Raw genomic sequence first — 15,461 nt, 5'->3', positions numbered from 1 at the left:
TTAAAATCTTTTTAAGTAATTAGTCTAACTGAATTGTAGACAGACAGATTATTTTAAAATGATAAAAATATTAAGATCAACTTGACATATACATATATGTGTAGGATTCACATCTACATTTAGGCAAACATTTAACCCAAAACACTGCAAAAAACACTAGACCAGTCTTCTATCAGGTTTGGAGACAGGTAGAGTTACGTCCATGGAGGATTTGCTGCAAAGGGGAGAGAAAGATGGCAATTTGATGGCATAGCAGGGCATTCAACTCAACAGCTATGCCAACATCTTGCCTTCCTTCCTGGACCCATGATCAAAGAGAGTTTGGGTGGTGCAGTCCATTCTTCAAGTTCAAGGTTTCATCTTCATCCAGTGGTGCTAGGATGAAAAAACAATATACTGCTGATTATATTTAAGAAATATTAGAAGTGAGAAAACGTGGAGTGACTGAAACGACGAGTTAAACTCAGCCAGAGTCCAACAGGTTTGTGCGTAATTAAGATTAAGATGACTCCATCTTAAACTTAAGAATTACACACAGTGAGATTTTAAAATACTAATATTACTTAAGAGTCCCACGATTGCCAATATGAAAACAATCCGATGAGGAGCAGGAAACACCTTATGAAAGCTTCAATCAGGCGAAAAAAGAAGCGTAAAAACGCAGGAATGTGCGGGTTCCATTATCGGACGGCCAAAATGCAAGAGTACCTACCAAAAAACCAAACACATTTCAGTGGATGAAATTCAATGAAATAACAGCAGGCCTGCCGTTCAACTGTAGGTCCATCCTCGCACCCACCTGTTTAAGGTGTGTGAAACAAGAACCCCCTTATCCAGCTCTCCCTCGGTCGTTGTCCTAGATCCATGTGTGTTGGCATCAGGCGTCAGCAGAGTCAAAAGTAGGTTGAGAGGGGAAGAGATAAGTCTGCCTTCCGCCGCCCACTTTCAGTGTATGACTGTCGCAGTTTACAACAGAAGTAGGTGTGTTTAGGGGGCTTGGCCTGCTGATCTGGAGTGCCTTCCTGCACCTTTGGGCGCTGACGAGGAATCCCATTGGCCTGATTCAGGAACGTGTCAGGTCTGATGAAGTAACCCCTCAGTAAAATTCACTTTCGAAAAGTGTGAGTTGTCCAACAAGGTTTGCATATGGTCACAAGGTGAATCAGATAGCTAGATAGATCTCTGAAATATAATAAAATAAATCTTTCTAGGTGTCTAAAATCAGCCATGTTCTTGTCTTTTATTTCTACAGATACAGAAATACTGCTAAATGACTAAATGTGGTGTCCATAAAACCAAAATGGTCCCATCCCAAATTTCCCAGGAACTTGCTGATCAGCACAAATAAACCATGACAGCAGGATTCGTGTTCATTAATGAATCACACAGAATGATTCAAAATCTGTCTAGACCAGAAAGTGGTGTCCATTCAGGACAGGAAATATAATTTTAATGACAAAACACTTTATGACCCTCACTTATTAGCCCTTTCATATACATGTGTGTAGATGCTGATGCTATGAGTGTCACTCACGCATAGCAGACCATTTACACATTTTCTTTTTTCTCATATGGAGGAGTAACATTGAATTACAGCTGTTTCACATAGCTGATTCATGATGGTGAACAGTCACCGGCCAGAAGAAAGAGCATCTGTGTCCCTGCAGAGGTGGAAAGTTGCGGAGTATTGCTGGAGTATTTCTTCTTCTGCTTCAGAGAAAATGTTTTACTTATCTACACTCACAATGCTTTTCAGATTAAAATCTTGTTATGTCTACATGAGGATCCTTATCTTGGCTCCTTGTCTACAATGTATATGAGACTTGTCTCAAGTGGTGTCACTTAAATGATTTGACCTTCAAAGAAGTAAAACTATTTCACAAAAAAAGATCATTATACAGGGACAATCATATTGTCATATGATTGTCCCTGTATACTTATCAAATCAAATCAAATCAAAAAATCAAAAAATCAAAAAATCAAAATCAAAAATTTTATTTGTATAGCCCAAAGTCACAAAATACATTTGCCTCAGAGGGCTCTACAATCTTACCCTCTATCCTAGACCCTTATATATGACAGATTTCCTGCATCATGTGTACTTACAATGCTTTCAGTACATTTTTCTGTAAGTACTTCTGTACTGAAATACAATTTTAAATGAACATTTAGTTACATAATATGATGTAATAGGTTACTACTTTTACTTTTACTTAAGTAAAGGATGTCAATACTTCACCCACCACTGCCCTCCTCTAACATAACATGTAACGTGGCCTGTTCTTCATTCCACAGATAGATGTGCTCACTGATGACTGTTTTGTTCCCTTAATTCCAGACAGAGTTGTTCACAGCTACTGAGGTCATTCTTGAGTTAACATACTGTATATTAAGTATATATTTAGTGCAAGGATCTAAGCTGATGAACAAAAAACAATATGACCATCCCAACGTGATGACTCACTTCCGAAGGTGTCGACACTGGCCACACCTGTCAACTCCCACAGAACAAATATGTTAAAGTAAAAAGACAATTACAGGAGCTGACAGGGTTAACGTTTCCATTACGCACAGTAAGCATTTGTTTATCATGGTTACTGAATTGTAAATAGAAATCATAGCTTGTAATCGGTGTGTATTATTCAAATGTGCTGGTTGTATGCTATGGGTTCAGTAAGGTTACGGTAACACTTTAAAAACAATATAAATCGGTGCTCTTTAAAATCCAGGAGTGTTCAAAAATCATCAAGTTACCAATGACGGCTAAATATCATGAGGAGGTTATGTAATTTTATGGACAACAGTGCATTATTAACATTAAAGCCTTTGGAAATAATTTCACTAAAGAGAACATTATGAGGAGGTTATGTCAGGTTAGGCCAGATGTTTTTATTATCTTAAGAGAAAACAGATATTAAGGAATCACAATGAAATTGTGTTAATAAGATACTACAAATATGTCCAATAAAACAAATGTGTCTAAAAAAACAATAATACATTTAAAGCAATAAATATAACACATGATGTAAACACACTGTAAGCTAGTGTCAGACATGTAAACATGCAAACTGCTGTTTTCCCATTTCACTTTCACTTTTAGGCCTATAAACTTTATAATGTGTTAACTTGTATTTTTTTTTCACTTTTTAATGTTTATTGTTAAGTGAATGTTAAGTATCATGGACCAATGTCTCATACCGCAGTATTTACAGTATAGCCCGAGATAGTTTGTACTGCCTATTCACAAGATAGACAAAACTCAACAGCAAAATACATACAAACCCAGCTCTAAACACACAACCCAGCAAGGTAACACACACCAAATGGCACAAAACACAAACAATGATACAATAAAATTAACGTAAAGGTCAATAGCAAGCAGCGGATCATGTGTGATTTTGTGAGCAAGCCTGTTTTACAGGAAAAGCAGATGAAGTAATCACAAAATAATAGGAGTGCCACATATTGATCTCCAAACAGAAAAAAAAACATGTCTGCCCTAAGAAGAAGGACTAAAAATGTTATGGCTTTGATTCTAACCCTGCTACATTTTGTACTGACGTCCTAAAAAAACTAACCCTCCTACAGTGGAGAACACAGTTCTCAGGTTTTTTTCCTTTATTGTCTGACTTAGTGTGTCAAATACTCTGTAAACTTGTGTGTATCATTAGAATGTGTCAATTCTAATGAATCTTATTACATTATGCTTACATATTTGACCTTTAGCGACAACATTTGAAAATGATGTATGCTCAAACAGAAGCACAGGCAGAGCGGAATAATAAAATTAGCACGCTGACTCAGGATCATAAACCGATCATAAACTGAGTCTGACTGAAGCAGCAATATTGATCTTATAAGATGAGGTATGTTATTTCTTCTTTCAGAAGAATAGTACTCACTCACATGTAATGTGTAATAATGTCTATTATTATTTTAATGATTTGAATTAATTACATTTTGGGTTTACTCTTTATAGCTGTAATTTTTACATTTGAGTTAATGTAACTGGTCATTACAGAATTATTTATTTTAAGACGGATTGCCTTACGTTCTCCTTATTTGGTGTTATTCCACTGGTTCAGTTAAACATGTCACAATGACATATCAAAGCATGTCAACTTGTATAGCTATTATTGTACATCATTGTGTTACAAACCAAAACCCTCTCACAGACGATTCCCAAGCTGAATCACAGAGCCAGATGTGCAAAAGTTACAATTCAGATCAGCACAGACCCTGTTGTGAGTCATGATACGGTCTCAAATCCACTGAGGCCCCTTTTTTTCATGTCATGAATATAACTCCCCACATGAATCCCCAAAAACAGCAAAACAGGGCACTTTTGGTGATGACTCGCCTCCGTCTGAGATATTTCTGAAACTATTCTGTCACACTGCAGCCAAAATCTGTCTCAGACAAGTCTCATTGCTGCCACGCTTGTAACAGGATCAAGTGAGTGTGCAGGATTTGGCCTGTCGCCTCCTCTGAGACGTTCTTTTGCTGAGTCAAATGCAAGCACACCCTGTAAGAGCGAGCAGATGAAGTCACTGAACAAAGTCTGGCCGATAGTGAGCTGACTTGCTGAACGAGTAATCTTGCCCTCTGAAACATGTGGAGTTTATTAACTTCTGGTGAATGACTTAGAAAGTGGCGTGGTCTGTCGTAAAATGTTTGCTGGAACAGGGAAAATCCCCACAGACTCTGCCAACACTGACATTGACTCACAGATTTAAAAGGAATCTTGATTTTTTTTTTGTGAATCAGTGAAGTGAATCAGCTTGTGTGAACTTTTTGTAACTTCCCAACAGCTATTGTATGATATTGCTGCATAATGTTATTAGTATTAGTATATCACCCTGATATTAAACATATAACAAGTCTCAGAACAAACCGGTTGTACTTTAGCTGTCACGCTTGCTTCAACATGAATGAAATTAAATTAATGAATAGACCTAAACTGACATCAAGCAAGAAATATCTTTACAGTTGGCTATGTGTTTTCTTTGGAGTACAACAAGAAATTTAAATGTTACTTAATCAGGTAAATCCTAATGTGGCTAGAAACCTCTTTTGCAGACGAGAAATAAAAAAGCTGTAGATAAAACAATTATCTGGGATATCTTTAAGTGTAAAAGTGGAATTAACAGTTGAGGATAAATAAGAATAAGATAAATAAGCCTTTCTAAATGTAATACATTTTACAGTCTGGGCGTATTAATGATTCTGACAGGAAGGTCATTTAATTGCTCTGGTTATACTATAATACTATACATATAAATAAACACTGGACTAAAATTAGACTGCTTTGTCTAAAACTCTTCTAGATATTGTGGGTATCAAATCACCACTGTCATTTATCTCAGATCAAAAATATTTTAGCATATCCAATTAGGTCATTTATTTTACTTGTAGTCCTTGTTGAAGTTAAATGTCGTAGAGGTGTGTGCATGTGGGTGGATATAGTTGGGCACACCTTCACAACATATAAAAAACTATTAAAAAAAATAGAATATGAAGAAAATATTCTGGGTATTAACAGACATTATACAAACAATACAAAAAGACGGATGTAATATTAAACTAAAATGTGTCTATTGGTTAAACTACATATAACCTTGCAAACTCAACTGTCTATACAAGGGTCTGTTATTTAAAAGTTATTGTTTTAGTTCTATCTTAGATGTGACTGGGTTTAATAGGAAGTTTAAGTAATTCATGAACCTAACAACAGTTTTAACTGTCACTTAAGGCTAAGACTCATATTTCATTCTTCACCACTTAACACCAAAATGACTAAAACAAAATGTAGAGGAAACTATAAAATGGAAAACTCATCACGACCAATGTCACACTGCTCATCCTGCCACATAATAAACTACTTTTAAAATTGTAAAAAAACCTACTATTATTATGTCTGCCTCATACCACTGAGAGAATCTATGTGCACTGCCCACTCAACACAACGTACTGACTGTGACTTCCAGCTAAACAACAGGCGAAATAGCTCTTCTTTAAATAACTTAATTAGACTCACCTTATAAAATCTCAGGTCTGTTCAGAAAAATTAAATAAAAACAGTTCTTCATAAAACCCACAGTGTTCCAAAGAGTGTTATCAGTAACAGTGAATAAAACAACTTCTCTCTGGGGGAATCCTGATCATTTATATTTATGCACTCAAATTGAAATGACTTGACTCACAGTAGTTGGGGCATGAGCAATTTCCAGGGAAGGCACAATATACTTGGAAGAATGAATAATTACACTTCTGAGGAAAGATCAGAGATAGAGTAATTTATAATAGCGGAGTATGGAAAGTCCTTAAATTCTTGCTGATAACCTGGGTACTCATGTGTAAACATGTCGTGGATGATATCTTTGTGAATTAAGCTGGGAAATAGATAAAAATAGCTTTGACATTTATTAGTCAAGTTAGCAGGAATCATCTGGGTTTTTTTGTTTCACCCCAGCTTCTTGTTTGAGAGTCAGTGCTGCGCACGATGACAATGGTGGTAAAAAAAGGTGTTTGCCCTAGGCAAAGCCTGACATGTACCAACAGGAAATACGGGGGACAATTTGGGGGAGGTACTTGGACACACTATGTGGAGCTATTCTAAGGAAAGCCAAGGGCCATATAGTTCAGTAGAAACCTTTTAAAACTTGATGACGACAGTTTTAGGTAAGTGGGCTATATTATTGGCTATATTATTGATTTTAAACACACTGTAGTGTCAGAGTTTGATCACAAGAGGGCGACCAATTCCAGGACTACTTTTCATACATCCAGGAGCAGGCGCTACAAAAGCTAATCACTTCCCTTCACCAAAGATGAAACTGTATTTTTATTCTATTTTACAATCCTGATTGCTATTTGAGCTTTTTCATTGCAGCTGATTTTAGAGAAAGCGTTTCCCGCCTTGTTTTTTTTTTTTTCATACTATGTTGACCTGATTTTCACAAAATTCCACGAAGGGGACGGCAGACAATGGAGAAATCCAAGAAGCTTGTAGGTTGACTAAACAATGGGGTGTATTCTGCAGGGACTGTTTTTATATGGAAAATTAAAAGGACAAAAGCTTACCAAAGAATTTTGCAAGCCAGGTGTGTGTCCACATTTCTGCCTGGCTCAGTACACTGACGGTGTTCAACATCATCCAAACTGGGTTTACGTATGCGTGGGTTTATGCGTCGTAGGACTTTTTGGTTATTGTGAAAAACATTCTGAAACATTGCTGGCAATCACAGTAATCTATGTCATTACACGCTGCAGTACATGAATGTATTATTACAGTGTTATAAGGTTAGGGGACCCATTATAGAGAGCTAGAGAGAAAAAGAATGGTCACAATGGTCCCACTTCCTTCAAACCCTTATTTTAACTGATCATGTTTCATAACCTTCATAAAGCTCCCTCCAGAGCCAAAGAAAACATTACACGACTAGGTTCACAGGTATGGAAGGTGTCAAGAACGAACAACTTGTCTACCACCACTACACACCTTAAAACTTGGCTGACTGTAAGTCTTTTGCCATGTGAGAGACTTAATTTATTGATCTGGTTCTCTTTTTAGGAAACCTAAGCTATAAAAGTCACCAAAAATGTAATATAATGTATGAGTACTGACAGTAACCAGCAAACACATTGTTGCATATTTGAATTATCATCTTTATTTGTTTTATTATATACTTTGTGTTTTTACATAAAGAGACATATTTCTTTTACACATATAGATTATATGGTTTATTTGTATCTGTATATATGTACACCTTAAATAAATCTTACATCAACACCAAGAAAATAAAACATTTACAGAATGTTCATTAGTGGTCAACTTTCACAGTCACTTACCCTGGTGAACCACAACCAATGCCAAGCTCACGTGCTAAAACCCATTTGCCTTTTTGATTTTATTCTTTTTGTTTTTCCTCTCACCATTCATGCTCTCACACAAGAACACCATGAAAACTTTGGAGAAGGAAAATAATAAAGAGTTGCACATGTGACCGTAGTGGTAGAAGGTCAACCAAAATCAAGCAGATGACCTTTTGACCTGTTAAAGAAATAGACATTTTGGGAAATGTGCATATTCTCTTTACACATGAAGGTTGATACCACTCTCATGTTTGTATGCTAAATATGAAGCTATTACAAGCTAACTATTAGCTTAACTTAGCTCAAATGCTAGCAGCTATCTTGGCCTGCACATAAAACCAAACCTTCATGTTTTTACACTGGTTTTTGTACAGATTAATCAAACATGGCTACAGAGGTACCGGTGGGCAAATTTGGTTTCTTTTGGACTGAGCCATGCAAGCCAGTTTCTAGTTTTTGTGCTAATCTAAACTAACCTGGCTCTAGCCTCATATTTAACGCACAGACATTAAAACAGTGTCCATCAACATCTTATCCAACTCTCAGCAAGAAAGCAAAAACATGCATTTTCCCAAAATGACAAGGTATTATTTCAAAGATAGGGGCGAGTAGAAACTGGAGGTGAGGTGTGATCGTGTTCACAAGCGTGTGTGGGCGCTCTGAGTTTAATTGCAAATGCACACAGGAGAGTTTCACAAAGGACATGAGTCATCGTAGAGGCATTAAATTGACTCTTTGAATCTGGGTTGTGGAAATATTCAAGGAAACATGCTGCATGAGAGCACACCAAACAGTTGAACATAGTGCGTTTGGTTGATGCAGGGATCATAGTTTCCTTTTTCCCGTGCATTTGTAACCTTTGCCAAATGTCAGAAAACATGCTGTCAGCGTCACTAAGTCTCAGTGTTGTCCGAGGAAGCAATATGGTACTTTAAGCCCTCATTTGACATGTTTACAGTATAATGTATGCTAATGAGATGTTGTGCAGTCTAAAAATAAATGCTTGTGTTGTTTTTCACTCAATAATACTATGATTCTAAAGGGCCACCGTCTTTGTCCTTTTCCATCCACTATTACAAAATATAAATAAAGAAGGGTGAAAAATGTGAATGTGTGGACCATTTGGTTCTTGCAAAAACAGGTGTTCATATTTACAAAGTAAAATCAATGAGTTCTTGGTGTTTTCTCTCCGAATGGATGCATAAAAGTGAACATATATAGTTGGTCTAAGCTCAGCTGTACAGTCAGTGGGTAACCAGCCCAAATTCCTTGCATGCATTTCTCCTCACACATTCAGAGAATCTATTTACTATTGTTTTATAGTTAATTCCTACGAAGCTGCTGTACAGAGGCTGTGTTGAGGTAAAGCAGGTGTTTCTGGCCAGCTCTAACAGGAAAGGGAATTGCGGAGAAATGGTCACCCGCTTCTTCTCGTTGTTGGGGTTCGGAGCACGTCAGACAGGAGGTGGGGGACTGGACGCATGGAGGGGGGATGTGATTCTCGACGACGACACACACGGTATATTGCTGTTAAATCTGTGATTTCCACATTCTATTTAGCTTAGAGAGATTGTGATTATGATTTCTATCTCCGGTATAAAACACAGATTGGTGTATATTTCTTTGCAGTTAGTTGCAAAATACTGGTAGTATAACCTCTAGTCATAGATAAATATAAGGAAATGGTCATTGTGTGATGACTTCAAATGCAGATTGCACACATGCACACAAAAGCACCTTTGATTAGAAAAGAAATTGCACAAGTTTGATAGATATCATTGACCATACATGTTGACATTTTCTACATAGAGACTGAGCAGTGGTTTGCATTAAGAAGTTATGAAACACGTTTCAAGAAGTATACATTTTAGTATACGACTTCTTAAATGTTGATTGGTATTATTCACCTCCAAGTGTCTATTTTTACATGCAGTTGACTCCTTGAAACTACTACCCCAGGAGCTTGACTAGCCGGTGAGTTGAGCCCAGTTCTACTATGAACAAAGCACTACACATTGACTAATCTAAATCAACCATGACACTTAAACACTGTTAAGTTCTTTTCAAATGTATTATTTTGACATAGTACTCATGCCTATTTTTTTTTTCCAACCAGTGAAAGATATTGAAGGCTAGCATATATTTCGAGAGGCTAAACTTCAGTTAGGCTTTTTTTTTCTTGCCTTTGTCAGTCGGTGCGTCTGAAGCATGAAAAGTTCTGTACGATCAGAACGTGGCAAAAGAAAAAAAGAAGAAGAAGAAAAAAAAGAGGGGCACATTGTTAAGATGACTCTAAATTAACTCATACTGCTACAGATCTACAATCTAATGCTACTTCTATATATATTTCATGAAAATGAATCCAAAAATAAAAGAAAAAAAAGATGAAGAATCCTCTGAGGAGACATTCAGCTGTGAGAAATGACATCCGGCAGGGAAGAGAGGAAGCTTGAACTCGTCATTCAGACCGAGCACGTGATGAATTTGCAAATAACAAATAACAAAAAAAAGAAGTTCGCCTGTCCAGCAAGAGTGTTTCATCAATCGTTGTTATCGTAGGAGAGTCTTTTCGTTCAATACCATCAGAGGGGAAACGCGTTTGGAACGAAAACTCCATCCACACAGTTTGCCATTTCCTCATCCGCAAATTCACTCTTGCTGTCAGCGTCTTGGTCTGGTTGAAAGGGTTTGTGTGTTCAAATATGCTCAGAATTTCAGCTCAGCCACTGCTTTTATTAGGAGTTTATTAAGAGTTGTATATAGTGTATCTCTTGTTCCCCCCCCCCGCCCCCCTGAAGTTCAAAGGAGGTCGTTCTCCTCAATCTACCAGGTGTAGTCTTGATTCCAGCTCATCTAGTGACACTAATGGCATGCATAATGCTTCTATATTTGGCTGGTACACCCATAACCCACCGTCGCCTGCCAAATAAGAATAAGTATAAATAAAAATCCGCTCAGGTTAGGACTACGTTAAACCAGCCAAGCCAAAGTCTTATGCCCTTGTTGGTTTAACACCTCCCTGTCACCACCTGCTGACTGAAAATATAGGGAAACACCATATTTTTTATATTATTCTTTTGTCCAGTCCTCCTTATCCTTCTTTTAGTCCTGGAGTAAAGGATCACAAGGGTCATGGGTGAGCAATGGCAGGGAAGGATGTTGTTGGTGGTTGCGGTAGTGACGAGGGAGAGGAAATAGGTCCTCGGAGGTCCTCAGATGGACACCGGACAGGTAATGATCCTGTCCTCCAACATAACGCTGACCACCAGGAAGACGAAATACAGCATGAACATAATGAAGCCGAGCAGCTTGCTCATGCGCCACTTGCAGGCGGCGATGGAGATGATGACGAAGAGGAGCATGATGAAGAGGAGCACGATGGCACAGAAGAGGCCGTTGGAGCTGACTTTAACCGGTTGTATGTCGTTGAAAAAGGACCACATGAGCCAGGGGAACGGCAGTCTGCAAACACACAAACACATGTTACATGCTGCCCTTGGGAGATGTCGTGAGACCTTTTTTGTTTTTACGATGAGCTACTGAAAGTCAATAAAAATGTACTGTGAAAAAAAAATGAAAACAATTTTAAATTATATCCTGGCTCACACGGCCGAAGTGTGTAAAGCAGGTTTGTAAAGCGTCATGTTTTTTGAGACATTATTTCCTGCTGAAGACTTTGTTTCCGGGTTGATATCAGGTTGCTCGCGCACGGCGGAGCATAACGTAATGTGCACATAGATAATATGACACTAAGCACAGCACAATGTGACAGCAATAAATGTGTAACTCACACAAAACCAAATTAATGAGCAACTTGGCGGCAGCTGAAAAATGTTGTTTTTGCTTACCAACGGTTTCATTTCTCACGTTGCTACAGTGATGTAATGTGAAGGAGATTTATAGCTGTGCCTTAAGGGCTTATGGCATATCTTTAGAGCCTACGCACGTAGCGGCCATATCTATATTACAGAGTAAATAAAAGAACTCGGCAACTGTGGGAAATATAATTAAAGCACAACTGTGAATCAAAAACTATGCCTTTGGCGGGACTACTGTTTATCTTCTTGTGTGTGAAGTATAAAGCAAGCTGTAGACTCCAGGGTGTGTCATTATAGTGCGCCAGCAAATACACTCAGTACCATACTACAATCTCATATACACGGCCATATACTGACTCAATTCAGCTGATGCCAGCTCTCGTATAAACACTCGCTGCTCGACGCCTCCTGTTCATGCCAAACTGCTGCCTGTCTGGTAGAAGAACGCCGAAGACACAGCTTGGGGGTGTTTGATATGTAACCACTAAATTCCACCGGGCATTGATGCAACGCGTTCTGTGTGCACTGCGGCTGCTGGAGTCCGTTTCAGAAGCGGGGCCCCTGCTCGCGCAATCTCCACAGAGGCCGCGTCAATCTAAACTGAGCAGCTCATGCAGGCTGGAAGCCATGTGCGAACTGCCGGTCGTAAAAACAGCCAAAAGGGAAACTAATTATTACAAACTATGTATCTAAAGTCTGGCAGGCAAAACGCTTCTGAAACTCTCCCAGTACGTTTGAAGTTGCGTGGAGAACGGACCAAAATAACATCATGGCTGCGATGTGACAGACACGCACACGGTGGAGTTTTGGTGTAAGACGCTTCGGTATTCATGGTCATGATATTACCAAATTAGTTGGCCTACCATCATTGTATTGGTCTCAGTTTCCAAATATGCATAAATAAATAGATAAATAAAAAACAATGCACAAGACTCAAATCGTGCTCAGATAACGTACCCAACAGTAATATCGAAGATGTTAGAGCCTACGGAGCTGGATACAGCCATATCACCCAGCCCCTTGCGTGCCACAATAACACTGGTGATGAGGTCAGGGATGGAGGTTCCAGCCGCTAATATAGTGAGGCCCATAATCTCCTCTGTAATCCCAATGGTCTCTCCAACCTGGAAAAAAAAAAGGAAACTAAGCTTAGGGGTAAATAAAACCTAATCTTTTGTTCCAGCTATTTTTCATTTTCCTGTGCTGCTTGGGAAGTGGTGGAGGTGACAAAACTCCAGCTGTGAAGATCTCTTTGTTTTAAATAAGGCAACTGTAATTATTTATGAGTGGGTGGTTTTGTAGAATATGGTTTCATTTTAAAATGATGGAGAAGGATGACAAATGGAGAGAAAGGATGACTTGAATCCTTTGGATTATGCTCATGTCAGGATTTTATAATGTTCCGGGACTGTGGTCGTGATCACATGACACCAAATTATTTTTTAAACAATGTCACATCCAAGGGAGTCTCCGAGAACTGCGTACCTGGTGAGCCCACCACACCATTAGGTAGGAGAAGCATGCAATCCAGCAGATGGCACCCAGGAAGGTGATGGGAAAGAACTTCTGTGATGACTGTAAGAAAACAAGAGAGCAACGAGTCGAATGAGGACTTCATCCAGATAAAACTGATGACATGTTACAAACGTTTTGTGCACGCACCGTTTTCCTGACGTCAGGCAGCGTTAGCCACAGGGGAAGGACTATTGGTATGATCAAGAGGTAGGTGAGGCGCTTGCGGTTGGAGTCAGGCCAGGACAAGCTCAGAGGCTGGTCCTCCTCCTCCTCATCCTCAGCCTGAGAGGAGACACCAAAGAACAGAAAGAGGGAAAGGACATCAAGGTTATCATCAGACAAACATGCAATTCTGATTGAATGATTACCATATATTGTAATGATGTTTAATTTACCATCTGGGAGTAAATAAGATAAACACGAGTCACATAGCACATTGAGTCGAGTCATTCTTTTTTGCATGCTCCTAAAGGGTTGAAGGAAAAAAATCCATTACAATCCAAGTGTCTCCTTTGGCTTGATAACTTGTCTCATTGGGATACACCTCTCCATAGCAATTATCCAGAGAGGCTGGCAGCTCTCTTGCAACACAAGCACTTCATGAGGGAGAGGACAGCACATAGGTCTGCAGAAACTGACAGCAGGACCTGAACGTGCCTTTGCTCTGCTGTGACCTTAAGACAGAGACAGAGTCTGATGACTGTGATTTGGGAGATTGCGCCGAGGCCCGAAGGTCTCTTGCCTCTCCAGGTCATCAGGGGCTTATCACTGCTGACTGCTGATGCTTGCTGCACTGGCAGACCCCCACGGGTCTGATTGGTCCTGCCACTGGAAAGCCAAGTGAGCCAAAGACTGTCACCTCTCTGCAAATCAGCATCAAATAAGCTGCCACTGTCTGAAGATGACACATTCTAAGACACCAGTGCCTTGGACGGCTAATTTATCCTTTCATGTATAAGCATTAACCTCACCTGTTTAGCTCTTGTGCCTACTTCTGCGAAAGCAAACTCTCAATTAAACGTTTTGGTACCAAACTTTAATGGTACAACAACAAAGCCTTCTGAGAGCGGAGCGTTGCTTGGGTCCCTTTGTATCCAATTATACAGGATGCTACAGAGCCGTGGGGACCTGCAGACAACAGGTCCACACATGCAGATCAGAGCAGAACACACTGATGACCTAGAGGATATCTTTTGTCCTTTTGAGAGTAATATTAGCTAAAGGTGTAAAAATAAAACATTGCAGCAAAAGGGTTCAAAAGACAGACTGGGACCGAAGACATACTAGTCTATGATTAACAGATGATGCTCTGTAAATAATAATTTAAAGTCAGTCATAACAGCGAGGTGAAGCAGACACCTTTTAAAGCTGGCTACTGCACACAAATCATGAATCGTATAGAGCTTATCCTGCTGTGACAGCTACTGCTGTTGAGTATTGCCTGGTAACCTTGGTAATCAGAGCTGCCAAACAAAAGGCAGCGTTTGCATCACTTATGCTCAGCATTCGGATTTCTCCTCGTCTCCATATCCAGATGGCTGCATTGTTGTCTGTTAAAAAGGCCTAAAAACCCCCCCGAAAAAATGGGAAGCTTTAGATCAATTCTGAACCAGATCCACTGATTTCCATATGAGAAGTGTGCGGGACAGCTTCTTCTTGTGTTCCATCAGGAAAAGTTGCCTTATATTTGCCCTGCAGCTCTTTTATGGGTATGTTGGCTGCATGCAGGTAACTATTTCTGGCTGACACTGCACACTATGAGTCCTTTCATTTGTCTATTTATAATTTGCTTTCCTTGCTTTATCTGCTAAAGTACCCCCATAGAGCTGGTGCTCCTTTCTCTGAGATGGTTTCCAAATGCCAGCCCCTTGGGGGCTCTTTCCTGCCCTGTGGTGTCTCAGTTGGCAACACTGCCAACTCCGAGCTTAAAGGCACTGACTTTTACCAGGCACCACAGAGCCGTGAAGGGAGGTGTGACATTTGCTTTTTTTTTTTTTTTTTTTTTTTTGTTCCCAGAGGGAAGCGTGTGCGCCGGCACCTGGTGTAAGGCAATGCTCACGCTTTTTGTGTGGTCACACACATACTGTAAGCACAGCTGCATTCGCATTACTTTGTTGATGCAACTTTTACCCCTCATGGAACGGACGTAACGCAGCAATGTACCTGAAATGATCTTTTCTTGTGTTTATTTTAATACTTTTACACCGATTTCTTCAGCATCATATTAAAAGTGTCACACAGAGGATTCATCTT

The 15,461-nt window shown here is 39.3% G+C and overlaps 1 protein-coding gene across 10 annotated transcripts in view; it reads right to left on the bottom strand.

Moving 5' to 3' along the window:
• Positions 1-7,650: 7,650 nt before the first annotated feature.
• Positions 7,651-15,461, bottom strand: part of slc24a2 (solute carrier family 24 member 2) — a 43,827-nt gene continuing 36,016 nt past the window's right edge. For all 10 annotated transcript variants that reach the window (XM_019279411.2, XM_019279415.2, XM_019279412.2 and 7 more), the window contains 4 exons: positions 13,356-13,490; positions 13,179-13,268; positions 12,651-12,817; positions 7,651-11,337 (listed from right to left, as the gene is read on the bottom strand). In XM_019279411.2, coding sequence (XP_019134956.1) covers positions 11,088-11,337; positions 12,651-12,817; positions 13,179-13,268; positions 13,356-13,490 — 642 coding nt within the window. In that variant the 3' untranslated portion in view covers positions 7,651-11,087. The remainder of the gene's footprint in view (positions 11,338-12,650; positions 12,818-13,178; positions 13,269-13,355; positions 13,491-15,461) is intronic.

This window comes from Larimichthys crocea, chromosome III (assembly GCF_000972845.2).
Source record: "Larimichthys crocea isolate SSNF chromosome III, L_crocea_2.0, whole genome shotgun sequence".
NCBI classification, from domain to species: Eukaryota; Metazoa; Chordata; class Actinopteri; family Sciaenidae; genus Larimichthys; species Larimichthys crocea.
The sequence above is the reverse complement of the archived record's forward strand: the minus strand, read 5'-3'. Positions and strand labels throughout refer to the sequence as shown.